This window comes from Podarcis bocagei, assembly GCF_964188305.1.
Source record: "Podarcis bocagei genome assembly, chromosome: 11".
Taxonomy (NCBI): domain Eukaryota; kingdom Metazoa; phylum Chordata; class Lepidosauria; order Squamata; family Lacertidae; genus Podarcis; species Podarcis bocagei.
Genome location: NC_138136.1, coordinates 2,661,882 through 2,688,751, shown reverse-complemented (window position 1 = coordinate 2,688,751; position 26,870 = coordinate 2,661,882). Strand labels below are relative to the sequence as shown.

At 43.6% G+C, this 26,870-nt stretch overlaps 1 protein-coding gene across 1 annotated transcript in view; it reads right to left on the bottom strand.

Moving 5' to 3' along the window:
- Positions 1–26,870, bottom strand: part of TMC1 (transmembrane channel like 1) — a 69,061-nt gene that overhangs the window by 6,158 nt on the left and 36,033 nt on the right. Inside the window, exons 12-16 of the mRNA XM_081213619.1 lie at positions 21,251–21,430; positions 19,136–19,288; positions 17,117–17,245; positions 13,930–13,997; positions 11,729–11,968 (exon numbers count right to left, since the gene is read on the bottom strand). Of these exons, the coding sequence (XP_081069745.1) occupies positions 11,729–11,968; positions 13,930–13,997; positions 17,117–17,245; positions 19,136–19,288; positions 21,251–21,430 (770 nt within the window). The remainder of the gene's footprint in view (positions 1–11,728; positions 11,969–13,929; positions 13,998–17,116; positions 17,246–19,135; positions 19,289–21,250; positions 21,431–26,870) is intronic.

The window sequence follows — 26,870 nt, the reverse complement described above, 5'->3', positions numbered from 1 at the left end:
TTAAAAGGAATAAGGCCTTTTTAAAGTAGAGAGAGAAAGAGAAAAAAAGAAGAACTCAGTTTAAAACAGTTTCAGAAGAAGGCTCTTCAGTTTACATCCCCCCCCTTCAGCAAGCTGCTTTTCCCATTATCTGTTTAAGGAAGAAACAGCTTTAAAAAGACTTCCTAGCTAGATGCTTTAAAAAGACTTCCCAAAAAGCCTCTCTTTCTGCCAGCTAGATGTTTTTTCTCCCATTTGCCTCTGGCCTTAGAAAATACAGCTCAAGGTTTTAAGAGAGGCCCATGGTATCATTTTACTATTTGCCCATTCCTAATTATGTTTATCTCTGCCTTTGTTATCTTCTGTAACATGTAGGGTCAATGTCCTGCTCTTAGTCTGTATTTTCAGCTTTTACGACTTTGAGAATTGTTTTCTGCTATCAATCAAAAGGGGCCCCTTGTCTTAGGAGAATGGCCAAGGTTTTCTCTGCCTGGCATGAAACGTTTGAAAATTAAGCCCTCTTTAATATACAAGTCCTGATCAAACATTAATAAAATGCAGGCTTATGCCTGATGCCTCATTCCCCCCTTTCAAGCTCAAGGACCTTCATCCCAAGTGTCCTTGATAGCTTGACCTTCATCATGTTCCTGAGGTAAAGCTCTGTATAGGGCCATGATATGAGGTAGAGTTTCATTTGAAACCATCTTGCTAATTGTACTTCTAAAACATGAAATGATACATGGCATCATACATAAAACCATTACCACTACTGTCAAGAAAAACAAGCAAGACAATAGTATCCCTTTGAGTCCTGTGACATTAGGTAACCAATTGGTGAGCCATCCCATATCCCATCCTTCCCATGTTTGTACTGGGACATGTGCTATATTCTCCATCTTTGTGGCCAACACACGGATTGCCTCACCATTATCTGAAATGTTAAAGCAACAGGCATTCCCTGTCAAGTTCAAGACTCCACATAGGCCTCCCTGCTTGGCAAGTACATAATCCATTCCCATTTTCAGCTGCAGAATGGCGGCTCTACTTTCATCCAACTGTTGTGCAATAAGTCTCAAACTCTTGGCCGTTGCATTGGTTACAAGTTCCACTACTGCTTGCAATCGAATTATTCTGTTTAGATTATAAATAGGATCCCGTGCCCCTTGTATGAGCTCACCAGGATTCCAGGAGGCAGGATCATAATAGGCTATAATGCGCTCTGGTGGCCAATCATCAGTACCGCTCCAACTTTGGGTACTTCCTCCTGCTATATGAGAAATATCAGCGTTTCTTCGTGTACGCTTGGGCAAATTAGTGGGCATAATCCACATTGGTGGTAATACCCATCCCAGGAAACAAGTCCCACTCCATTTGGAGGGGAGTTTCTTGTATGCCCATTCTCCACATATCCACCACAACCATCGTGTCTGAGGTCTTTGGTACGTGGAGTACAGAAGGCGAAATAGCAAAAGAGGTAGAGAGTTCACAGTGCAGTATGTTAGATTGCCTTTTTCTGTCACAGTTATGTTCCATACCACTTTCCATGCATGAATAAAAGGAGGTGCACAGGGCAAGGCATCCCGAGTTCGATAGGTAGTATCGTGTGCCCAGGTATTCTTAATATTATCCCAAGTATAGTGACAATGAGAAGAGCCTATCATGGTAGAATCAGCTGCATCTGATGATCTATGTACACAGAATTCCCCTTGTACAGGTATAACTCGTAATGGTTTAGTTGAGTTCCATCCGGGGAAATTCTGTACTTCTGTTTGGTGTGGTATTTCGCTTACCATACCAATGGCATCTAATGGTATCGGTAATAAGGGCATACCTCCCTCTGAATCATCTGGCCCGAGAGAGCAAACAAGGCAATTGGTCCTATTTGCAACATTGGCTACCATTTCAGCTAAACCTACCCACATATTGTGGTCATGGTGGAATCCATATTTAGTCAATTTGGCCAGATTCAAGGACCCTTCCCCTTCCCAAGGGATCAGGATTAATAGAATCATGTTGATGTCTAGCATATGCATTCCTTCCACAAAAGATTACCTTATAGTGATAGCAAATAAATATTAGTCCCAATATAATTCCCCCAGTGACAGAAATGGGGAACCACCAAGACCAAAACATATATCCCGAGGATCCCCAATGAGTAATATCTCTGATAATTGTTCCACAAGGGGGGGGCAGTCAATCAATTGTGGGGCAGTCAATCAATTGTATAAGAGAATCTTTCCTTTCACAATCGCTGGTTCAGATGCTCCTCAAGCTTCAGGCGTGCGCAGGTCAGCCAGCTTCCAGGTTGTGGCTGCAGCAGGCCGGTCGTCAAATGTTGCCCGTGACCTAGCCCGTTCCCGGTAGGGCTAGATACAGGGGTTTTTGGAGAGAGTCAGTTTAAGAGGATTAGAGGGGTCACCTTTGCACGTCCAACTGCCTTCGGACTTCTTCAAACGGGAGTGATGAATCCAGGGGGTCACCTCAGCTACCTTCACCGCTGTTGGAGTAGAGAGCAAGACGGTGTAAGGTCCACGCCACTTAGGTGCAAGTGGATCACGTTTCCACTCTTTCACCCATACGCTATCGCCAGCCTGGAACTGATGAATCGGCTCGGCAATGCTGCACGGCGTGCGCTCGAGGGCCCACCTGTTAAGAGAAACAAAAACACGGGAGAGAGATTGCACTTGTCCCTGTGTCACATGGTCTCCTATTTGTTTAAGATCAGCTGAAATATCCTGAACAAAGGAGGGTGGTCTCCCATACAGGAGCTCAAAAGGTGACAACTTAAGTCTTTTTGTGGGTGCACACCGAACACGAAACAGTGTTATGGGTAACACATCTACCCATCCCAATCCCGTTTCCTGGGTTAATTTTGCCAATTGGGTTTTCAGAGTCCGATTCATTCTTTCAGTTTTCCCTGAACTCTGAGGCCTATAGGCTGCATGCAGTCTCCATTTCACTTGTAGGACTCGACATACTTCTTGTACTACTTGATCAATGAACGCTGGCCCATTGTCACTTCCAATGCATCTAGGTAATCCAAACCTCGGGATCAATTCAGTGAGGAGTCTCTTAGTTACCTCTCGTGCCTTTTCAGTTCGGGTGGGAAAAGCTTCAACCCATCCGGTAAGAGTATCTACAAACACAAGGAGATACTTGAATCCCTTAGAAGGGACCAGCTCTGTGAAGTCCACAATTAGGCTTTCCATGGGGACATATCCCACATGTTGGATTCCAGGAGGTTGTACCGGTCCCTGCCTGGGATTGTTTTTAGCACAAAGAACACATTTCTGTGAAATGCAAGTTGCTAATTGTGATAGGTTAATAATATACAACTTCCGACTGAGACTCTCTCTGGTTGCAGTACCGCCAAGGTGAGTAGATTCATGATAATTTCTTACAATTGTGCCTGCTAGATGATGAGGTACATAAATCCTATTGTCTGGCAGGATCATCCAACCGTCCTTCACAACTGCTCCTTCCTGTTCAGCCCACTTCCTCTCTTCTGGGGTATAGTGAGGTTTAACTTCTTCTGGAACTACCTCTGGTATGAGGGCTGCTATAAATCCTCCCACAGGCTTTTGGGCTGCCTCTCGAGCTGCTTTGTCAGCAGCATGATTTCCTCTGGTTATTGGATCCCTTCCTCGTCCATGACCTTTGCAGTGCATTACAGCAATCTGTTCTGGAGCCCATACTGCTTCTAACAGGGTTTCTACTTCAGGTCCATATTTCAAGGCTTTCCCGTGGGCTCCTATTAGACCTCTTTCTTTCCATAGAGCACCATGTGCATGCAGGGTTAAGAAGGCATATTTAGAATCAGTATAGATGTTTGCCTTACATCCGGCTGCCAATTGCAGAGCTCTAGTTAAACCTATAAGTTCAGCTTTTTGTGCCGAGGTGCCAGCAGGCAAAGCTTCAGCTTCCACAACTTCCTCATTGGTGACCACAGCATATCCTGCTCGTCTGGCACCTTCATGCAGGTAACTGCTACCATCAGTATAATACACAACATCTGGATTTTTCAATGGTTCATCTTTCAGATCGGGTCTACTGGAATAAACTTCATCCATTATTTGGAGACAATCATGTGATTCTTCATCATCTACCTCTGGTAGGGGCAGCAAAGTCGCTGGATTGAGCATATTCACTACTCGTAGATGAATCCTGGGATTTTCACACAATAGGCCTTGGTACCTAGCCATCCTTGGGTTCGTTAGCCAATAACTACCCTTATATTCCATGAGTGTCAGAACAGCATGAGGTACATTCACATACATCGTCTGGCCGAAGGTAAATTTATCAGCTTCTTTGACAAGGCTGGCAGTGGCCGCTACTGCCCTTAGGCATGGAGGCCATCCTTTTGCTACTGAGTCCAATTGTTTTGACAAATAAGCTACTGGACGGTTCCAACTTCCTAATCTCTGGGTCAGGACTGCCGCTGCAATCCCATTCTGTTCATGTACATACAGCTGAAAGGGTTTTTCCGAATTAGGCAGTCCAAGGGCTGGGGCCTCCATAAGTCGTTGTTTGATAACTAAAAAGGCTTGTTGCTGCTCAGGTCCCCATACGAATGGGTCCTTTTCTGCACCTCGAGTGCTTTCATGTAAGGGTTTGGCCAGACTGCTGAAATCAGGTATCCATAGTCTACAAAACCCTGCTGTTCCCAGGAATCCTCTGAGTTGTTTCCTTGTGGTAGGTTCCTTGATAAGGCAAATAGCTTCTTTCCTCTCTGGCCTCAATGCTCGTTGTTGGTGTGAGATGTCAAAGCCCAAATATTTGACCTTTTCTAAACATAACTGTGCCTTTTTCTGGGAAACTCGGTAGCCAGCTTCCCAGAGCAAGTGGAGCAGTTCCTCTGTACCTTCTTTACAGGTATCAAAATCCTTTGCTGCTAGTATAAGGTCATCTACATATTGCAGAACCACCTTTTCTCCAGGTATTGAGGGGTAACTTGTTAGATCCTTCGCCAAGGCAGTGCCAAATAAAGTTGGGGAATTTTTGAATCCCTGGGGCAATCTCGTCCAGGTTAGCTGGCCTTTTGTTCCTGTTAAAGGGTCTTCCCACTGGAAGGCAAATATAGGTTGGCTCTGTGGTGCCAGCCGGCAACAGAAGAATGCATCTTTCAAGTCCAATACAGTAAAAAATGTTGCTTCTGGTGGGATCAAACTCAGCAGGGTGTATGGGTTTGGTACATTTGGGTGCAAGGTCTCGATAGCCTGGTTTACGAGCCTCAAGTCCTGCACTGGCCTGTATTCATCTGTCCCAGGTTTTCGAACAGGCAAAAGGGGTGTGTTCCATTCTGATTGGCAGGGCTTAAGCAGACCATATTTTAATAGGCGGTCCAAATGTTTCTGGATGCCCTCTGCTGCTCGCCGGGGTAAAGGATATTGCTTTACAGATACAGGGGTAGCCATAGGTTTTAAGGTTACTACAATTGGAGCTATATTCTTGGCCATTCCTGGTGGGCTATTTTCGGCCCATACTCCTGGTGGCACCTGTAGAGTTCGGAGGAGCTTGTTTAACTCTGTATCCAATGTGGGTTGGACTTGCAGGGCTGACATTAGGCGCCATGATTGTTCCTTAGGTACTGAGAGGGAAATTATTCCTGCTGCCTTTGATGGCAGTTTCATTTCTGGACCTCGAGGAGTGAAGGTGATTTGGGCCTGCAATTTGGACAGCATATCTCTACCTAAGAGAGGTATTGGACACTCAGGTATATACAAAAACTGATGGGTTAAACGATGTCCCCCAATCTGGCATTCCAAAGGTTGGAGGAAAGACCTCTTAGCTGACTGACCAGTGGCACTTTTAATGACTACACTTTTGGATGCCTTTTTCTGCAATAGTTCTGGGAGTACTGAGTATTCAGCCCCAGTATCAATCATAAAGTCTATTAAATGGCTTCCTAATTGGATCGTGACCGTGGGCTCCTGGAAGCCTAACTTTATGGAGTCCGGTCTTTCCTAGTCTTGGGTAAAATCCTCCTCTGCCAGTCCAATGACATTGTCCCTACTCCGTCCTTGTCCAGGTCTCTGATATCTTCCATCTCGGATCATTCCCCGTCCCCGTCCCTGGTTTCTTGGGCCGGAGCCTGGGCCTGGGCCTGGGCGTACTTCTTCCAACCTCAGGGGTTCAGGACACTCCCGCTTCCAATGACCCTCCTTCTTGCAATTTGCACATTGATTCCTTCCCAGTGGTGGATTCCTTCCCCGCCCTCTTCCTCCATTTAAGGGGCGGTAGTCTTGCTTCACTGCTGTGGCTAGCATTACCATCTTTTCCTTCTGCCACTTCTTCTTCTCTTGTTTCTCAGCCTCATCCCTATTCCGATAAACTCGGCGTGCAATGGCCATAATTTGGCTCATCAGCATCCCTTCCCATCCTTCTGATTTCTGAATTTTCTTACGAATGTCAGAAGCGCACTGGGCCACAAATGTAGCAGTAATCATTCTGCTGTTTTCAGGGGCTTCAGGGTCAAAAGGAGTCCATATACGATAGGCTTCTTGCAGCCTCTCTAAAAAGTCTCCTGGACTCTCATTTGGTTTCTGTTCTACTTCTGAGACTTTAGACATATTAGTGGGCTTCTGGCATGCCCTGCGGATACCTTGCACAAGCGTCTGGCGGTAGGTGGTAAGTCTGGCCAGGTGAATTACATTGTTTGGATCCCAATTAGGATCTTCCAAGGGAAAGTTGTCTTGGAGATGACGGTCAATATTATAAATATTTCCCACTCTGGCCTGCTCACGCAAATATATCTGTGCCTTTTCAATTATGTCTCTCCTTTCCTCAGTGGTGAACAGAGTATTCAGGAGCTGGCGGCAATCTGTCCAAGTAGGACTATGAGTATTTATTATTGAAGTCACCAAGTCCATCATAGCCTGAGGTTTTTCTGCAAAAGATGGGGTGTGTGTTTTCCAATTCATCAGATCTGTAGTTGTGAATGGAATGTACTGGAGGGTCGAAGTTCGAGGTGGCCGTGGTCCGGGTTGCCCATTAACCAGCACAGGCTCCTCAAGTGCATCAAATACTCTTCTGAGAGGGGCTACTACGTAATCTTTCTCTTCGCCTTGCTCTAGGGGCCTCAAATCATAGGGGATGGTATTTGTCCCAAGGCGTTCTTTTAGCAGCTTTATACGCCTGGCTGTATTGCTTGCTGACCGATTAAGGTCTCCCTGTAACTTCTGTAATAATTCTCTAGGACTTGGATGTACAGGGGTTTGGGGTAGGCAATCAGTTGTTTCACTAAAAGAGACTGTAGATGGAGTTCTACTGGGACTCACAGATGGAATAACCACTTCTGCTTGGGCTTTATTATAGGCCTCCAATGCCTCCTGAAGATATTTATCATAATCTATCAAGGAATCAAGTTCTGTGACTCCAGCCCCATTATTCATTCCACTTTCTTGCCTTGGGGTTACAACTGGTGGAGTGTTTGGATTTGGCTCCCTTCGATGTGGAGCATAAGGTGGAGGTGGAAGCAGCTCTTCCTCTGGTCCCTCAAAAATGGGTTTGAGTTTATTTGGCAAGATTCCTTTCCTAGCTTCGGCTTTTACAGCCAATAATTTGCATCGTTGGACTTTGCATTCCCTTATCCATGGAGGATTTTTATTTAATGTGCTCAGCCAGGAATCTATATATGAAAATTGTTCTGGGCACCCTCCAATTTCTTTGGCGATGTTAGACCAAAGTTTGCTTACTAAATTTATATCAAAGGTTCCTTGAGATGGCCATTCAGTATTTTGCTTCGGCCACTCTAATTCACATAACGTTCTCAGGCGCTCTGGCGTCATTTTGACTCCATACGCCCCTGAGAAGGCTTTCTTAAAATTATTTAACATACATTCAAGAGGTGTATTTTCCCCTTTTGAACCCCCAACTCCCATTGTATGGCCCTGTGAAGTATCCACTCAGTCACTCACACACACGCTTCGTGGGTTTCCTTGCCCAGATGGAGTCGCCTCACTGGGAACCGAAGTACTACCCACTCCACACTCAGGTCAGCTACAGATTGCTCTGTACTTTCTCACACATACAATGCGTTAGATACTTCACCACACACTACCTCCCATTCTTCCCTTTTCCCCCACCAGATCACCATCTGATGTATCCAACCACCTAGCGTACTCAGTTCCCACTTACTGAGACGCAGAAGTTTGATCAAGACTTCTCTTCCTCCCAGTTAATTGGAGGGCCAAAAATCCCTTTGTGCACTTACCCCTGGTTGGTTCCGTTTCCCCCCGGTCCGTCGCCGCCAGTGAGCAGGGTATCAGACAGACGAGACTTCTGCGTTCCCCCTGGAAAAATTTACCAGTGCGCGCTTGGGTAAGCAGTTTAAAGATCCTCTCTCTTGTACCCTGCTCAGTAGAGCGAAGGGGCTGCGTTCCAGCAGACCACTTATCCGAGTCACGGCACCATAAAATGTAGCACCCTGCTTGTGGTTAACGCTTAGCTGGAATGAAATATTCAACGCAGCAATAGAGAAATTAAAATAATTATTTATTTGTCAGACAAATAAATGAGAGGCACAGTGGTATATGGTTACCAAGCTCTGGCCTGGCTCCTGCCATTATGGCCAGCCCTTATATTCCCTTAATCCAGCCCCCTTTGCTCCTCCTGTGGCTGCCTCTGTCCAATCAGCCTAGTTGGATTTCCTATTGGCTGATTGCTATATCCAATCCTAAAAGATACACCCACATCCTCCTGTCCTTATATGGAACACAAACAGCTATATATTGTTACATCTATAAATGACAAATAAGTAGTAATATATCTTACATGTGTCTCAACAAGGAATCTTAATTACCAGCTCACCTCTTGCCCTCCCTGCCCTATTGCCTTTTAAAACAAATGGTTAATCTTAAATTTTTATCTTAAACATATGTCAAGGATCTTGAGTTTCACATCAACATTGAAAGATATCCTTCATTTGAAGGTTTCTCTGACAGCTAATATATCTGGACAGCATTTGATGGCGTCTTCTTGTCTGGCAAGAGGCTGAGCTCAATGGCCCCTGTAGTCTATTCCAACTCTAGGACTCTATGATTCTATGAAATAAGAATCTAACATCTAAATTTGTTACTTTCTAAATCCTTTGCATAGTTACATTTAAGCCAATATATTTAAGCTAATATATTTCATACATTATCATAGGTAACCTTTTAAAAGGAATAAGGCCTTTTTAAAGTAGAGAGAGAAAGAGAAAAAAAGAAGAACTCAGTTTAAAACAGTTTCAGAAGAAGGCTCTTCAGTTTACATCCCCCCCCTTCAGCAAGCTGCTTTTCCCATTATCTGTTTAAGGAAGAAACAGCTTTAAAAAGACTTCCTAGCTAGATGCTTTAAAAAGACTTCCCAAAAAGCCTCTCTTTCTGCCAGCTAGATGTTTTTTCTCCCATTTGCCTCTGGCCTTAGAAAATACAGCTCAAGGTTTTAAGAGAGGCCCATGGTATCATTTTACTATTTGCCCATTCCTAATTATGTTTATCTCTGCCTTTGTTATCTTCTGTAACATGTAGGGTCAATGTCCTGCTCTTAGTCTGTATTTTCAGCTTTTACGACTTTGAGAATTGTTTTCTGCTATCAATCAAAAGGGGCCCCTTGTCTTAGGAGAATGGCCAAGGTTTTCTCTGCCTGGCATGAAACGTTTGAAAATTAAGCCCTCTTTAATATACAAGTCCTGATCAAACATTAATAAAATGCAGGCTTATGCCTGATGCCTCAGAAGGAAGCAGAAAGACACAGAGAGTAGCAGAGAAGTGGCATATCCTGCACTGCAACATTTCTCCAATGAAAGTAGGGACATCCTATTCCACCACCACCACCACCATCATTTTACTATTTATAGCCCACCCAGCTGACTGGGTTGCCCCAGCCACTCTGGGCATAAACTTTCCTACACAGAACTTCCTTCAGATGACTCAGGGGTCACATAACTCCATAACCTCCAATATTTCTCTTAGGAAAATAGGGACATCCTAAGGAAAACCGGGACAGCTTCTGTAAATCCAGAACTGTCCCTGGAAATAGGGACACTTGGAGGATCTGGGCAAATAATAACAAAACTCCAAAGAGGTTTAAAAGGTAAAGACAAATAGCTTGTTCTGGAAATGCAAAGGGGATGGGAAGTCAGTGTAGAGAGTTGAGGACAATGTGAGCCAGCTAAATTCACAAACACTGTTCATTCAAATAAAGCAACAGGCCATATTCTCTTTTTAAAAATGCCATAGATCTATGGGGATATGATTTGTTTTGGCAAGCAAAATATTTTGTATGACTTCTGGAAATTGAAACAAGGCATGAGTAATAGTCCCTTTAGAGACTTAGAAATTTAAAAATCAGGAACAATCCCACATTAACATCTAGTTCAATTTGACCTGTACTTTCCCCTCCTACATTATTTCCCCCCAAAGTTATTGTATCCCACTTACCGTATTTTTCGCCCTATAGGACGCACCAGCCCATAGGACGCACCTAGATTTGGGGGGGGGGGGATAAAGGAAAAAAAATTATTCCCCCCCCAGGCGCGGGGCTGGGGCGGGGGAAGCCCGAGCTTCCCCCGACTCCAGCCCCCGGAATGCGACCCAGAGCAATGCCGAAGCTGCGTGCAGCTTTGGCATCGCTCTGGGAGCTTGCGGGGCTGGGAGAGGGGGAAGCCTTCCGCCAGCCTCCAAACCAGGTCGGGAGACAGCAGGATGGCGCACTGCGCCTCTCCCGCTGTCCCCCGAGTTTGCGGGGCTGGCAATGGGGAGGAGCAGGCTTCTCCCCCCGCCAGCCTTCTAACCAAGTCGGGGGACAGCGGGAAAGGCATGCTGCGCCTCCCCGCTGTCCCCCAAGTTTGCGGGGCTGACGATGGGGAGCAGCAGGCTTCTCCCCCCCCCCGCCAGCCTTCTAACAAAGTCGGGGGACAGCGGGATGGCAGCGTTCCACCTCCCCGCTGTCCCCTAAGCTTGTGGGGCTGGCGGTGGGGCTCTCCTGAAGCCTGGAGAGAGAGAGGGGTTGGTGCGCACCGACCCCTCTCACTCTCCAGGCTTCAGTGAAAGCCTGCATTCGCCCCATAGGACGCACACACATTTCCCCTTCATTTTTGGAGGGGGAAAAGTGCGTCCTATAGGGCAAAAAATACGGTATATATATTTGTTCCTGACTTTTTTCCCATTCAACATAATAAATGCTACATGCAGAATGCAAATCTGAAGCGCAACTGAGACACTGCCTTGTCCAGGTACCCTGTGCGGCAGCATCTTTTACATAGTTACTCAGAAGTATATCTTATTAAGTTCATAGTAGAAAAGAATATGTTCTGCAGAGTCTGGCACATTCAAAGAACATCTGCAATGTTTCTGGGGATGTTTAAATATCTGTCCTTGACAAAAGCTGAGGGGAAAATGTTTACTCAGGCTAACATAAAGGCCCTGCATTGGACTGGAATTATTAATTTTTAAATATAAGTGACCCTGTTATCTGTTGGCATACACAATATACCTTTAGAGCACATTTGAAGCCCATTTCTCCCCTCTAAGAATTCTGGGCACTGTAGTATACTTGTCGTAGAGTTCAAATTTCCAGCAATAATGAATAAACTACAGTGCCCAGAATTCTTTGAAGGGGAAAATGGGCTTCAAATGGGCTTTAAAGGTATAGTATGTATACTGTCTTTGTCACACCTATCTTTCACGAAAGTGCATCCAATGTTATAGTTATTTGTTCAGTAATCCTACATCTGACTTTGAAGAAATGGATATAAAATGCAGTAAACCTGAATGGACCACAGTCAAAGGATGGAGGAACGGAAACAACTGTGTAGACAACTGGCAGCGTGGAGAGGAAGAGAATAAACAGCAGCATGGCCATGTAGAAGTTGTTTGATCGTGAGGCTTTGAAGACTCTCTCATGGGGAACATTGCAGCACATCACAGCCCAGCACTGCAGGTACATGGATGTATGGAGACGGATGACGTTGATCGCCGGCAGACATGGCGCGTAAAAAGAGCCCATCCTATGAACATTCAATAAGCCATTTTCTCATAAAAATCTACAAAGGGGGTTCTAAGGCAGTAACTCTTTAGCTTTTATATCCCTTTGCTTTCCCAGCCACAAACCCTTGGGTCTTCTAAGGATTTGCCCCCCCCCCCAACACTCTGCTAGTCCATATTGGTTCGTATTTGGAGAGAGGTGCTTTCAAAACAGCCATGTTTATAAAGATTAAGTTAATATGGTTCTTATCTTATCACAGGTACACAATAATAAACATGATAAGCCCCCCTGAGAAAATGCATGCATGCACACACACCCCACCCTCCTCTGCTACTCTATTCCCCCAACCTGGTTGGATTGATCTATTATTATCATTTATTACAGTTGCCAGATTGTTCGCATTGTTTCCTGAATCAAAGTGTATTTCATTTTGTCATAGTGTGATTGTTTAGCGATCCCTACAGGTAGTGCTTACTGGTATTTGCAAAAGCGTGAGATTAAACTATAGGGAGCTCATGTAGTTTTTCTCTGCTCTTGTTTTCTCTTCTGCCTGGTATAGAATGGATTAAACTGAATTGGGTCTAGCAGAGCTAAAATGGAATCATACCAAACAAAAGAGAAGAAACATTATGACAACGTATGACCTTAATTTTGAGGTAACTATCAGATTTTTTTCCTAACATTTTATGCAAATTTCAGTTTGCTTTGAAAGCTGATGTCATCTGTTTCTGGGAATGCATATGAAATCTGATGTTAGAGCACGCCCCCCCCCACCTGTCCCCAAATTAATATTTGAATGAAATGGGGTGAGTAATATATTTGAAAAAATAATTTCTGGTATTTCACTATTCTCCACCTTAATGTAATATCTCAATATCATAGCTGGAAGGGCAAAACTACCACATGTGTAATATGCTGATGTGGAGCTATTCTGGGCAAACGTTGGGGCACAGAATTCTGCATTAGCTGCAATTTCAAAATCCACCTTAAGGGCAGCACACACAGAGCACACTGCAGTAGTCCAGTCTAGAGGCTGCCAAGGCCCGCACTATCACGTCCTTTCCAGGATTGGCTGTAGGTGGTGTACCAGTGGGAACTGGAAGAGTGCACTCCTGGCCACTACAAACTTCTACACCTCCAGTGACATGGATGGATCTAGGAGGAACTCTCCCATGTATCGGTCTCTACAGCCACAACAGGTGCTGTAACCTTCCAATAGTTTGACTTTACCTCCAAAGGCACATTCTTCCATTGTGTCCCAAGACAGCGATGCCAACCAACCACTCTGAAGCTATGTTCCTGCTTCTTTATAATTGTTTATTTTATTCATAATTGAATAGTTTATTCCTAAATTAATAACTGACTGCTGTAGCTGAAGGGTCAAACTGAATTTATTACAGCATAAACGCAGAAACATGTCTATCGTGTAGCACTGAGCTCAGTGCTTGCCAATGGTGGAGTGTGAAGGCATGGATCTTTCTTGAAAGGTAAACACCAACTCCCACATTCATGATTTGCCACGATATTTATAGCCTCCTGTGTTTTTGTCACATTGGAGGAGCCAAATGTAGGAGCAAGGAAGCAACACCAAATAAGAAACTAATAATGATTGCCCTGTATATGCCCTGTATATTCCAAAAGTCTGACAACAACAATAGCTGAATTTGTCACACCTGAAAGGTGGCATCCGACATGACTATGTCTTCAGAGAAGGACTCATGATTGAGTCACCATTTGTTACTCTCAATTTATAACAGCTTATTTCACAGCGTCCAGGCATGATTTCAGTGAAGTCACACCACAGTAAAGCTGGTACAATGAAGTGGAGAATAAAGACCAGAGGTGACAAGTGTGATTTCCCACATTTATATCAGAGATTTGACAAGCAAAGCAGAAGAATTCAGTCACATTGGAAAACCTTAACCTTAAGTAAAGCCACTTCTACAAGATCTCTCGTGCCGTATTCCACCAAGACACACTTACCAGATCATGCCTTGATTGAAGATCAGGCCCAACACATTTCCACTAATATCAAATTCTGAATATGAAGGCTGAAGGGGAAGCATAATGAATTCTCTTAGAGTTGCAACAAAGCTTTAAAACAATGTGCAAAGATTGCATATTGATCATTTTGCATTAGGAACAGTTTTTCCTCAAGCAAATGAACAAATCTCCAGAACCGGGGCAATAATATAATCTGAAACACATATGCAAAATAATATTTAAATGACACCTGACTGTAGAGTTTTTAATATAGAGTTCTAGGCCTGCATGGCACTATAATAGATGTAATATAATCTAACATGTTGATTTTTAAATAATAAAATGAGATTTAGTGTGTTTTTTAAGTACAAAACAAGTAATAACCAGTGTTTCTTTCTGTTTCAGGTCATAGATGTTGTCAGAAAGTTCAAGATCAGACACAGAACTGTTCTCCCCCTTCTGCCTCTGAACCCCACACTAAACTGTACAAAAATAAAAACTGAACTTTGTTATGTATGCTTTGTTTCACTGAACCAAAATATGTAGCATATGGAAACAGTTTCTCTAGCCTTCCCCAACCAGGTGCCTTCCAGGTGCCCTGCTGGACTACAACTCCCATGATCTCTCACCGTTGGCTCTGCTGCCTGGGGCTGATGGAAGCTGTAGTCCAAAAGATCCACAAATAACAAATTACATACGTGCCTCTAATTTAGGTTGAGATTTTATCTGTATTCACAATGTGGGGCATTGTTATGGGGGCAGAAAGTGGGGCGCAGCACCCAAGTTATGGTCTGGACTCAACTAAGTACAGTGGTGCCTCGGGTTACGAACAGCCTAGTTAATGAACATTTTGGATTATGACCACTTCAGACCCGGAAATGAGTGTTCTAGGTTGCATTGGGTTTTTTTGTGGGTTTTTTTGTGGGGGTTTTTGTGGGGGTTTTTGGCATACGAACGGACGTTCGGGGGTACACTTCTGTTTTGTTGGCACAGCCTTCTGTCACTCAGCCTCCCTACCCAGCTGAGGGATCCCCCTGCCCTCCTGCTTGCACGCAAGTAGGAGTGGGATGGGGCTGCTCCAATGGGAAGGGAGGCTTCGCGCTGCCTGAGAAATTCCTGCCCCCTCCTGCTTGCACGCAAGTAGGAGTTGGGATTGGGGCTGCTCCGATAGGCAGCGTGGAGCCTCCCTTCACAGCTGAGATATCCCCGGCCCGGCCCTGCTTGCACGCAGCCAGGCTGCAGAGTTTCTGGGGTCGGGGAGGGGGGAGGCAGCCCGGAAGCTGCATCTTAGAGCCCCTGCCAGGCGCTCCCCAGCAAGCCAACTGGAAATGAATCAAAATCACAAGAAAACATAAAACAACACTGACCCTGAACTAACCCTAATTCTAATCCTTACCCTAACCCTAACCCAGTCCTAAAATTAACCCTAACCCTAACCCAGAAATGGTCTTGTTAGATAGTAAAATTCATGTGAAATTGCTGTTTTAGGGGTTGCTTTTCACCGTCTGGAACGGATTAATCCATTTTGCATTACTTTCTGTGGGAAAGCACGCCTTGGTTTAAGTACGCTTTTGTTTAAGAACGGACTTCTGGAACAGATTAAGTTCGTAAACCAAGGTACCACTGTAGTCCTGCCAGCAGAAAACTTCCCCTAGCGCTATGGGGCTTTCTCCCCTCCCTCCTTCCCCTAATGCACCCCCAGTTGGTTTGGGGGGTGTCAGAAGAGCCCCTGGAAGCGCACCAGGGAGAGGAGAGGGCAGATCGTTCTCCCAGGAAAGCAGAAATGCTGGCTCTGATGGAGTGAGCTGCTCAGCACTACACTGAATTCCTCCCTTTAAAAAATTAAAGTTAAAATTAAAGAAGCGTGAGCACTCATTAATATAGTTATAAACTTTTTGCTGGCAGTGACTTCTATGTCTTTAACAGCTGCACTTTAAGCAGATATATATATATATATATATATATATATATATATATATATATATGCTTTCGTAGATTTTCACGGGTACAGGAATGTAGGTTTTGGTGTCTTCGGGTGTCTTCCCGTGTAAGAGTACTCTTACACGGGAAGACACCCGAAGACACCAAAACCTACATATATATATATATATATATATATATATATATATATATATAAAAATTAACCAATAGACATTCTCCTGACTGATGAGGTGCTGGGGGGAAACTCCATATGCTGAATCCCTGCTTGCCACACAGCTGTTGAAAACACAAGAGCCCAGCCAAAAGAGTGATTGTCTACATTATAACCCTAAAATGTCTGGCTGGCCTCAGATGCTCTGTGTTGGCAAACCAGCGCAAAGCCCATCAGAATCCCCTGATACAAAGTGCTCCCTTAATGGCGAGGTTAGAAAATTGGACAAGTCACAGTCATTAAATCTCAAATAAGACATCAATCAATCATACTTGGCTCACTTGGCACCATTAAAGAACAAATGCCTTGCTGCTAGCCCAGTACAAATTGCAGGCAATGCACACATGATATACAAAGAAGGTGCTGCCTCCTTTCTTATGAAATATTATCAGCGAGATCTGAAGTGGAGCCTGCGCACATGATGTTGAGGGGGCCCGGCTTGTGTGCCTCTGCCCCATCCTCACTTTGGGCCATTTTCTGCTGAGACTGGGTAACTAAAGAGAACTAGGTGGATACTTGCATTTTGAAGACCTGGCCATAGATTGTTGCCTATCTTGTGACATTTTGGTTGGACTAAAGAGGTACTGCCCTACTATGGAATGTTTTGTCTGTGCCATTCTTTTTAGATTTCAGACATATCCAAGATGTTTGCTGTTGCCACCACAGAATCCAGGACTTGGTGAAGCTCAGTCTCATTCAGCGTGGCATCCCCTGAGTTCCTTTTCCTTATGAAAAATAAATCAAATGCAAAATCTTTCTTGGGAGTGGACTCTGTAGATGGAGCTCTTCAGACAAAGATAAGATTGACAAGGCATTATCAGCATTACGTTTCTAAAGATAGTTTATGGTAGTTTGTTCAACCAGGCATTTCCCATATATTCTCCATAAATCCAACAGTATCGTGTAGGACTGCTAGTATAGTATAATACAGCATAGTACAGTGTCAAGTACTGGAACATTTACATTATATTATTGTTATTATTTCAGAAAGAATTCATTTTTTAAAGAAGGAGGAGCAAGAAGTCAAATACTTACAAAGCCATATTCCAAGTCCCAGCACCAGCAGTAATTGAAAAACCTGACAAAGACAGCTTTTAGGAAATCACCAATTAAAATTGTGATGTAGGTCGTCACAGTGTCAGAGACCGTCAGCCGCACAAATTCCTGCAGAAACAAGGTTTTCTTTTTTAGAAGCAAAGGGTTGGGTTGTTTCTTTATTGAGAGCGTTGGCAAACGCCAAGGAAGCAATGCTGCTTATCCTCCTGCCATTCACTCCTGTTGTTTGAAATGGGCCATTGGAACACTTAGAAGAAACTTAGAGGACTCCTACATTGTGCACACATGCTAAATGGGGAGCAGGATGCTGTCCTAAAGTGTTTTGTCAGCAGAATCATCTTGAATCATCTTGCCCATTGCCTCCCAGACACCTTTTGCCCCTCTGTAAAATTTCAGAAATACAGTGTTCAGAGCATTCCCCGGGTCCTTTGCCCACTTTTTCCAGAGGGAAAGGATTTATTAAAGGAATAGTCATGTGCAGGAAAAGAATTTCCAGGGGGCAAGCTATGTTAGTCTGTTGCAGCAAAAACAACAGGCTTGTGGACTTTAACGGTGCCACAAAGCTCTTGGTTGCTTAGGGAGAAAAGTGCAATCCATGTGTAGATAGAGACTGATTACACACCATACATTTTAATGCACATTTACATCATATTTCTCTCCCCCCCCCATTGAATCCTGGGAACTGTAGCTTACACTCTCACAGAGCTACAATTCCCAGCACGCTTGACAAACGACAGTTCCCAGTATTCCTTGGAACATGCTTTAAATGTATGATGCATACACAATATGGGAATATCACCTGTTTGCTTGTGATTGTTTATTTTTTAAAAAATTACTACCCACACTTTGCAAAAAAATAATCCCAGGGTGGGGTACAGTACGAATAACAATACAGTGGTACCTCAGGTTACATACGCTTCAGGTTACATACGCTTCAGGTTACAGACTCTGCTAACCCAGAAATAGTGCTTCAGGTTAAGAACTTTGCTTCAGGGTGAGAACAGAAATCGGGCTCCAGCGGCGCAGCAGCAGCAGGAGGCCCCATTAGCTAAAGAGGTGCTTCAGGTTAAGAACAGTTTCAGTTTAAGAACGGACCTCCGGAACGAATTAAGTACTTATCCTGAGGTACCACTGTATAATAATAATTTTAAAAATTGAAAAATATAAAATACCAAATTCTGATACAGAAGGGAAAATGCACATCCTTGGCTAATTTTACTGTGTGAATATATCCTAGCTCAGGCACACTATTAAATGGAATCCCTTTCATAATTGTGAAGACTTAAGTGGATGTTCCCAGTCATTCATTCTCAATCTGCTCTAAACAACTAGGAAAGAGGTCAGGGTTTTGTTTCTCATATATTCATATTGTATATTTCATGGTAAAAAGAGCTTGATGCATCCTGGGAGATAGCCCAGCTGTGATATCATGACTTGTTTAAGACCATGCAGTAAAGGTTGAGACGGAATTATAGACTAGGCCTCCTCTGGCCAAACCAAATAATCCATCCACAGGAGGGCATGTCTCCATCTACTGGGTTTCCCTTAAGTGGTTTGTGTTGCTGCCCCCTGACACTACTTCAATCACAGCTAAGGTAGAGATCAGGGATTTGGCTGGAGGAGGAGGATTGTAATTCAAGTCAGCAAGACTTTCATGACTCAGTGATTTAGTAACGCAGCCAAAACACAGAGCAGTCTCGTTGCAGACCCCAAATTTCGAACCATAGATCCCCTCTATTAGAGTGAGCTGCGATTTCCACCCCACTCCAGACTAGGAGGAGGCTGATGCTCCCAGAAATATGGGTTCATCCACATCTATTTCTTGGGGCCAGGACTTGGAATCAAAGCAACAAAATATCCTTCCTCCTTCAGATTCCGGGCTGAAAGTTAAGACTGTGAGGTCAGAATGCATTAAGAATGAATACTCTTGTGAGAATCAGCAAGCAAGCATCGTTCCAGAAGCTTTGGGTGTTGTTGTTTTTCCAAAAATGGCTTTACCTGACCAACCATTGTTTCCCAGCAGGGGCCTCTCGGGACATCCGCAAGGCTCACGTGGGGGGGAGGGCCAGTGACGTTTTCAGGTAGGGTCCCGTTGTACAAGTTGGTTAGCCAAATTGTCATGTTCTGCCTCACAATCTTCTCTTCTTCCAGCTGGGAAAAAGGAGATGTTTTTCAACAGCACAAATCAAATCACACAGAGGCTGCAGCGAGGGGTAGGGGGGAATGCGGTAGCTACAGACCTGGCTAGAAACCAGAGTCCAATGTTTAGATCATTATTTATTAAAAAATTATGCCACTTAATATAATAAAAATCTCTATGTGGTTTACATAAAGACAATAAAAATATAACGACAATAATATTTCATAAAAGTGAAATATGGAACACAACTATATATCAAAACAGTGTATAAAACATAATTAAAAACTAAGAGTCAGATTCCAGGAATGGCTGGGTAAACACAGAGGTCTTTAAGAAGCATTTCAAAGTCATTGCTGACTCCACCTCACAAACCACCCAAGGGAGGGCATTCCTGGGAATACCCGCTTCCATGCTGTTGCCAGGAACAGCCGGGGCAATTCACTGGTCCTGGAATGACCAACTAGATCTCCTTGGAAGGCATTCAAGATTGGCTTCATCTTGACAGGAGGAGACAAACAATTAAATGTCCTGGTCCCAAGTTGTTTAGGGCTTTTGGCTCAATAGCTAATTAGTGCCAATCGTTAGAGATCATTTCTCCAGTGAACCCAGTAGGTGGCCTTAAGCAAGCCACTGACTTATGACAGAAATAACAGTCTTCACCACAACCTTACAGGGGTGTTGTAAGAACCAATGAGATAATGTGCGTGAAGCATCAACACCAAGGTGGTCTGGCCCGCAAGACCATTTTTGGCAGTCCTATGCAACATTCAAGAAGAAACATCTTAAACACTTTAAAAATATTATTTTTTTTGGTCTCGTGTGTTGTTAACAGAAGCACATACATTGTTAATTGTGTAATACAGTGGTTTTCAACCAGTGTGCCGTGGCACCCTAGGGTGCCTTGAAGGATGGTCAGGGGTGCCGCAGGGGTGTCCCTCTTTCCTTCCCTCCCTCCTCTGGTGTCCTCTTGCATCTCTGCCTCCCAAAGGCTTGCACAGCTGTTTATTGCAGCAGCCCTGGCCATAAGCTCCGCAGGCGAATGGCGCCTCTGGGAGGCCCTGCTCTTTGGGGCTCCCAAGGAGAAGGAAGAGGAGAGGAGGCTGAGGGAAGCTGTTCAAAAAGGGCTGAGGGCTGCCAGCTCTGCAGGCAAGGGGGGACCTAACTGGGCTCCTGAGCCCCACAAAGGAGCCGCAGAAAGAATGTAGTTGGTCAAGGGAGCCATGAACTCAGAAAGGTTGAAAACCTCTAGTGTAATATATATATATATATAATACACACACTCTCTCTTGTGGCTCACTTGGTATGAAATGTTGGACTGCCCTGATCTACATTATATAAATGTACTATGGTGGTTGTTGTCGCTACTACTACTACCCCCCCCCCCGTAGCCTTTCCATTTTAGCCACACAGAAATAGCTAAATACTTTAGAGGAAGGTGGGGAGGTGATTTTCACCAACTGAGCCTTGCCCTTCCTGCTCCCAGTTCCCTGAAAAGGGTGGGAGGCCCTCCAGGACAGTGTGGGCAGGTGAACCAGCAAAACCCACCAGTCCTTTCCTCCCGTGGGTTTTGGCCCCTTCAACTACACCAGGAGCGGTTTAGTCATGCTGGCCACATGGCCCGGAAAGCTGTCTGCAGACAAATGCCAGCTTCCTTGGCCCAAAAAGTGAGATGAGCACAGCACCCCATAGTTGCCTTTGACTGAGTTAACTGTCCAGGGGTCCTTTACCTTTACCGTTTACCTTTTACTCTGAATCAAACTCCATGTCCCCAAGCCAGCTAAAGTTAGTCATGGTTAATTCCAAAGGAAGCTCACTTGTTCTCTTGGTTTCCATTGGACTTATTTGTGACTAATTTAGCTGGACTGGAATATAGACGTATATCTTTGTAACCTTCTGGAGCTCAAGACTTCAAACTGGAACCTTCTTCTAGAAAGCTGCAAATAAACAGGACATATAAAAATTAGCCAACTTGCCTTGAGATTGATTTCATCCATGAGAGCAATAATAAATGTGTACAGGTTGCCCAGGAAGAGAGCAAAGATGCGCCCCAGCTGCCACCGGAGGGCGATTCGAGGGTGATAGTTTTCCAGAGCACTGATGACATCAAATACAGTGGGACAGAACATTCCCAGGAGGGACATGACCATGTTTACCTGGAGAGGGAGGGGAGAAACAAGTTTAAGAAGTTTACCTATGCAGCCACCATGGGGCCCTTCAGCACTGATGTTTTGCATCAGTTCTCCAACTCCCATCAGCTGCAGCCAGCAGAGTCCATGGGCAGACATGATGGGAATTCCAGTCTACAACCTGAGAGGCATCACTTTAGTACACCTAGTGTACAAAGAAAGTGGATCACCAAACCTTGTTTTTGTTTTAAAGTAGATTTAAAAGCTTCTTACAACATTTCCCGGGGTTTTTTGTGATGTAATTCTCCATACAAACAGTGTTTACAAAGATGCATAACATCACAGCAAAATGTGCATAAAAATGAATATATTAGTGAAAATAACATACAAAAATGCACTAAGAGAAATTGCTTGCAAAAATCTGTACATTAGTCAAAACCACATATTCAGTGAAATTCACAGTAAAATGATAAAAAAATTAATGATTATTAAAAATACTGCAAATGCTGCAATAGATTATAGAATTGAATTTAAGACAGGAGAATGAGAAACTGAGCGAATTGCAATTGACAGATCATGGCATCCTTGATCTGCACAGAACAAGAAATGGGACAGTATGTTTGCCCACATACTTGTATTCTTTTCAGCACCAGCTAAAGACCTTTTTTATTTTCCAAGGCTTTTTGGATGTGCAAAAACTGATGTATGGAATTTTAGATCTTCTCTTAGTAATACTGTGTTATACAATGTGCCTGCTGCCCCACACATACACATACAATTTGCTTTTTTATTGATTTATTGATATCCTTGTTGCCCCAGAGCGGTATAAAAATAGTGTAAGTAAATAAAAGAATCTGATTGTGTAGTTGTGATTAATAAATTAATAAAAGCATTCATTCCATTCATCAGACCTCTAGTTCCTAGTAGCAACAAACTAGTAACAAGAAAATACAGCTGAGAGAATGATTAACTGCCATCAAAGAGTAACCTTTAGCACCAGACTGTGAAACCTGCAAAATTATTGTCTATAAAGCAGCTGTGTTTCCCCAGCTTCTTTCTGTGTGGTATTATGATTTTCAGTAAACAAGGCTGAGATTACAGCCAAATCTAAACTCTAGTGTTAAGCATTCCCTGGCATAACAGCACCATAAAGAATATTTAATCTTGACTGCTTGCTATTAAAATTATACTTTCATTAAGAATTAACAGTTTAGTGCATACAAATCATGGTTTGGCTACCCATTGTTCATAGAATCATAGAATCATAGAGTTGGAAGAGACCACAAGGGCCATCGAGTCCAACCCCCTGCCAAGCAGGAAACACCATCAGAGCACTCCTGACATATGGTTGTCAAGCCTCTGCTTAAAGACCTCCAAAGTAGGAGACTCCACCACACTCCTTGTTTGTGCCATGATGGTAATCTAACATCTTCGCTGCAGAAAGCAACAATAAAAGTTTTCTTACATGGAAACATATTTTCGTTTTTATATAATTAGCAGAACAATCAGATGAATGGGCTATTTTGTTATTTATTACAATTTACTATTGAGTTCAAAATGATCAGTTGCTGAATAACTCAGGATGTCAGCTATACATTTCATAACAAATTGAAAAATCCTGCCGCATTATCTGAATTTGCTGCAATTTAGTTTTTTATTGGGCTTTTTTGCATTTACATCCTACGTTTAATTTTTAAATAAACCATGGCAGCTTACAATAAAATACCTAACACAAACAATACCCTTAATAATAATAAAAAACACTGCTAAAATTAGAAGATGGGGATTTCAACTAAACCTTGGGAAGAGCATCCTGATGGTGTAAGCTGTTTAGCAGGAGGAGGCAATGGACTGTCCTTAATCAGAGGCTGGAGAACCACCTCTCAGGGAGCTGTTGCCGTCAATTTCCCTGAACTGGCAGGGTGCGGGGAGTTGGGCTAGACGACCTTTGACGTCACTTCCAATTCTTATGACACTAAAATATTTTCTAGAACATCACTCCTGGGATGCAGGCCGAGCTGGGGGTGCCTAATACCATTCATCTTGGCTGGAGGAAAGCTTGCTAAAGTGCAGGAACTGCATCTAATGTCATAATGACCCTCTGAGAAGCAGCTAAGAGGAGAAGAAACCCACCAGAATCTGCAGGGGTGGTCATCCCAAACTGGAGCCTTTTGGTTCCTCTAACTGAGACCTCTAAAGAGAGCCCCCCACAGAGATACTTCTGAGGGACCAGCCCTTTCTATACCAGGGGCCGAACACTCCCTTGGTGTCCACTTGTCAGTGAACATGAGACAGAAAACTGGAGCTGTCTTGGTTCCAGATGAGTACAGGCCTGAATTAAAGCTGCCTACCTTATGCCCGGTGGGTTCCCTCTGTGGTCAGGACAGGGCCCCCAAGAGTCATGAACTTTCCTAAGTTGTGCATGCAGGCAACATCTGGGGCAGCACAGCACTTCAAAAGTCCATCAGGGCTTTTCCACAGCTGTCTTTTAGTGTCTGGGACAAAATGTGGAGGGCAGCACTTTAAACCACATGGAAAAACATACTGTTTTTCAGTAATGGTAACAGAAATCCCAAAACTAAGTACCGTATTTTTTGCACCATAACACTCACTTTTTTCCTCCTAGAAAGTAAGGGGAAATGTCTGTGCGTGTTATGGAGGGAATGCCTATGGGTGGTGGGGGGGATCTGCTGCAGTCGTGAGCAGAGGATCCATGATTCCTCTTCCTTCCCTCCTCCGTGGCTCGCTTTGAAACAGCAAAGCGGGAGAAGAGCCGCTGAGTGGGGAGGAGAGAGGGACAGAGAGCCTGCTTACTCATGTCCGGTTGGTTCCTTTAAACCAAGCAGGCTCTCTGTCCCTCTCTCCTCCCCACTCAGCTCGCTAAATAGCAGCAACGTTTTTCAGCTCGCTAAGCTGGGGATGAGCGGGGAGGAGGGAGAAAAGCAGAGCCTGCTTGCTTTAAAGGAGCAAAGCGGGAGAGGAGAGGAGCCTTCTCCCCTTATACCCCTCTTCTTCATTATTAGCAGCATCCTTCTCCACCCACCCCAGACGTGTTCCTTGTCCCTTGAGTGCTTTTCCTTCCCTCCCCACTTAAAACGTGGTTACAAAGCACGGATCCACATGGATCCTCAGGATTTTTGCACTGGGTCACCCCAAATTCACCATCAGATCACATAGGATGTCCATGGCTATAGCCTGCACCAAAAAAATCATGCACCCACTGTTGCCTGGTGGTGCAAAAACGTGGTTACAAAGCATGGATCCACATGGATCCTCAGGATTTTTGCATTGGGCTACTCCAAACTCACTGTCAGATCACATGTCTGTGGCCACAGCATGAACCACAAAAATCATACATCCACTGTTTCGTTTAGAATATTTTTTTCTTGTTTTCCTCCTCTAAAAACTACGTGCGTGTTATGGTTGGGTGCGTGTTATAGAGCGAAAAATACGGTAGATATTTTGGCTCAGCTGTTAGGGCATCTTATTGCCCTTTTATATTCCTAATGCAACCGATCAATGATATACAGATTTCCACGGACTTGTAACTGGAAATACATTTTCTCACAAAGAAAGAGTCTGTTGCTTTCAAAAGCAATCCCTAGCACCACCCTATGAAGCAAAATGATTTGCCACAGCTTCAGTGTGTCTGCAAGCAGAATTAAATATTTGACTGGCATCCATCATGTCTTTCTGTTGTTTGAACTGAAACACCTCCTGCTGGAAACCAGAAAACAAATAATACTGCTAAGTAATTATGGTCAATGCTATGGAGATTTCTCCCCCTTAGATGTGCTGAGAACTTTGCCTTCAACATCATTGCTAATGATATTTTAAACCTGATTTTCCATCTCAACTTCATTGCGTGAACTGTTTGGTAACACCAATAAAATCAATGTCATCTCATCATTGCAAAACCATTCTGTGTAGTCTGATAGAGAAGCGATCATTATGGGTCTCTTCAGCTTTGAATGAAATGGCAGCTTTATTTTTTTTATATACAATATACGGTACTAGATTGTACCTGATTATGTCATACTCAGAGTATGCCTACTGAAATCAATGTACTTCAGTTAGTCAACTAGGTCAAGCCCACTGATTGCAATGAGTCAATTCTGAGTATGAGTTAGTCAGGTATAGCTCTTTATGTCTTAACATAGAATTTATTCCGCAAGTCTTATTTCATTTTCTGATTTATTGCAAAAGAATGTGATTTACAATAACAGGAAATATTTTTTAAAACGTGTCAGCTATTTTATTATGTGCAACCTAGGCTTTCATGACCATTTTGATACAAGAAGCAATATGTATCTTAATCTTTTTTATGTGCTATCACATATCCACTTTAAGAAAGCTATGGACTGTTAGTATCCTTGTAGACTTTGGCAGGCTTCTTGTTCAGCTGTGTGGGCATTTCAAGGTACATCAACTACGTAATGTAGTTCCTTAAGGCTGAATCTGCAGTTCCCTTGTCCTCTATTCAGACAAGCTGACTGTGTTTCCTGTTACACTATAGGAATGATGTCAGACTAATATATAAAGTAAAACATGTAACAATGGGAAACGGAGAAGCGAAGAGGAAGAGAACGTAAGTCTTACATTGTAAGGAAATCCGACTGAATGGAAGCTATCAGACCAAAAGTGATATAGTCGGAAATCGTTTCTTCTTCTTTCTTATTTGCAAGGTAAGAAGAACAAAAGAGCCTCAACATCTGAAGGCAGCCCTGTCCAGGGAAGGTTTTAATATGTAACGCTGTACTGTTTTTAACACTGATTGGGAGCCGCCCAGAGTGGCTGGGGAAACTCAGCCAGATGGGCGGGGTATAAATAATATGTTGTTGTTGTTGTTGTTGTTGTTGTTGTTGTTGTTGTTGTTGTTGTTGTTGTTGTTGTTATTATTAACAGTTTTAATCCTAGCAGATGTTGTCCTGCTGCTGTAATGATGGCAGGCCAGTTAAAGAGTGTGTAGATCCAATACTGGCCAGGATCCAAATGGGCTTGCATTTGCCCATTAAGTGAATAGGATGTTTTTGGAAAGAGCAAACCCTATGTGATGCCATATCATAAACTCCCTCAAGATTTAAGATTCTGTTTTTTATGTGTTTCTTATTTATTGCATAGCTCAAGTTTTTATTTTATGTATAATTCTTATGTATACTTTATGCTCATGTGTTTCTCTTAGGTGCCACCTGTACTTGGTTGCTTTATTCATAAATCTGAATATTTCACAATCACATAAACTGCTTTTGCCATCCATTATGGGAAGGAGGGAGAGAGAAAGCACAATGCAATTTCTGTACGAAGAGAGAGAGAGAAGGGGGTAGGAGATGGGGGAGAGAAAGAGAGAAAAGAGATGGCAGAAAAGGGGAGGAGGAAGAAAAGGCGGTGACAGCCAGTCCGATCATTAGGCAGAGTGAGGCGTCTGAAGCAGCAGGTGCTGTGAGACACAAAGTGATGGCAAGATATT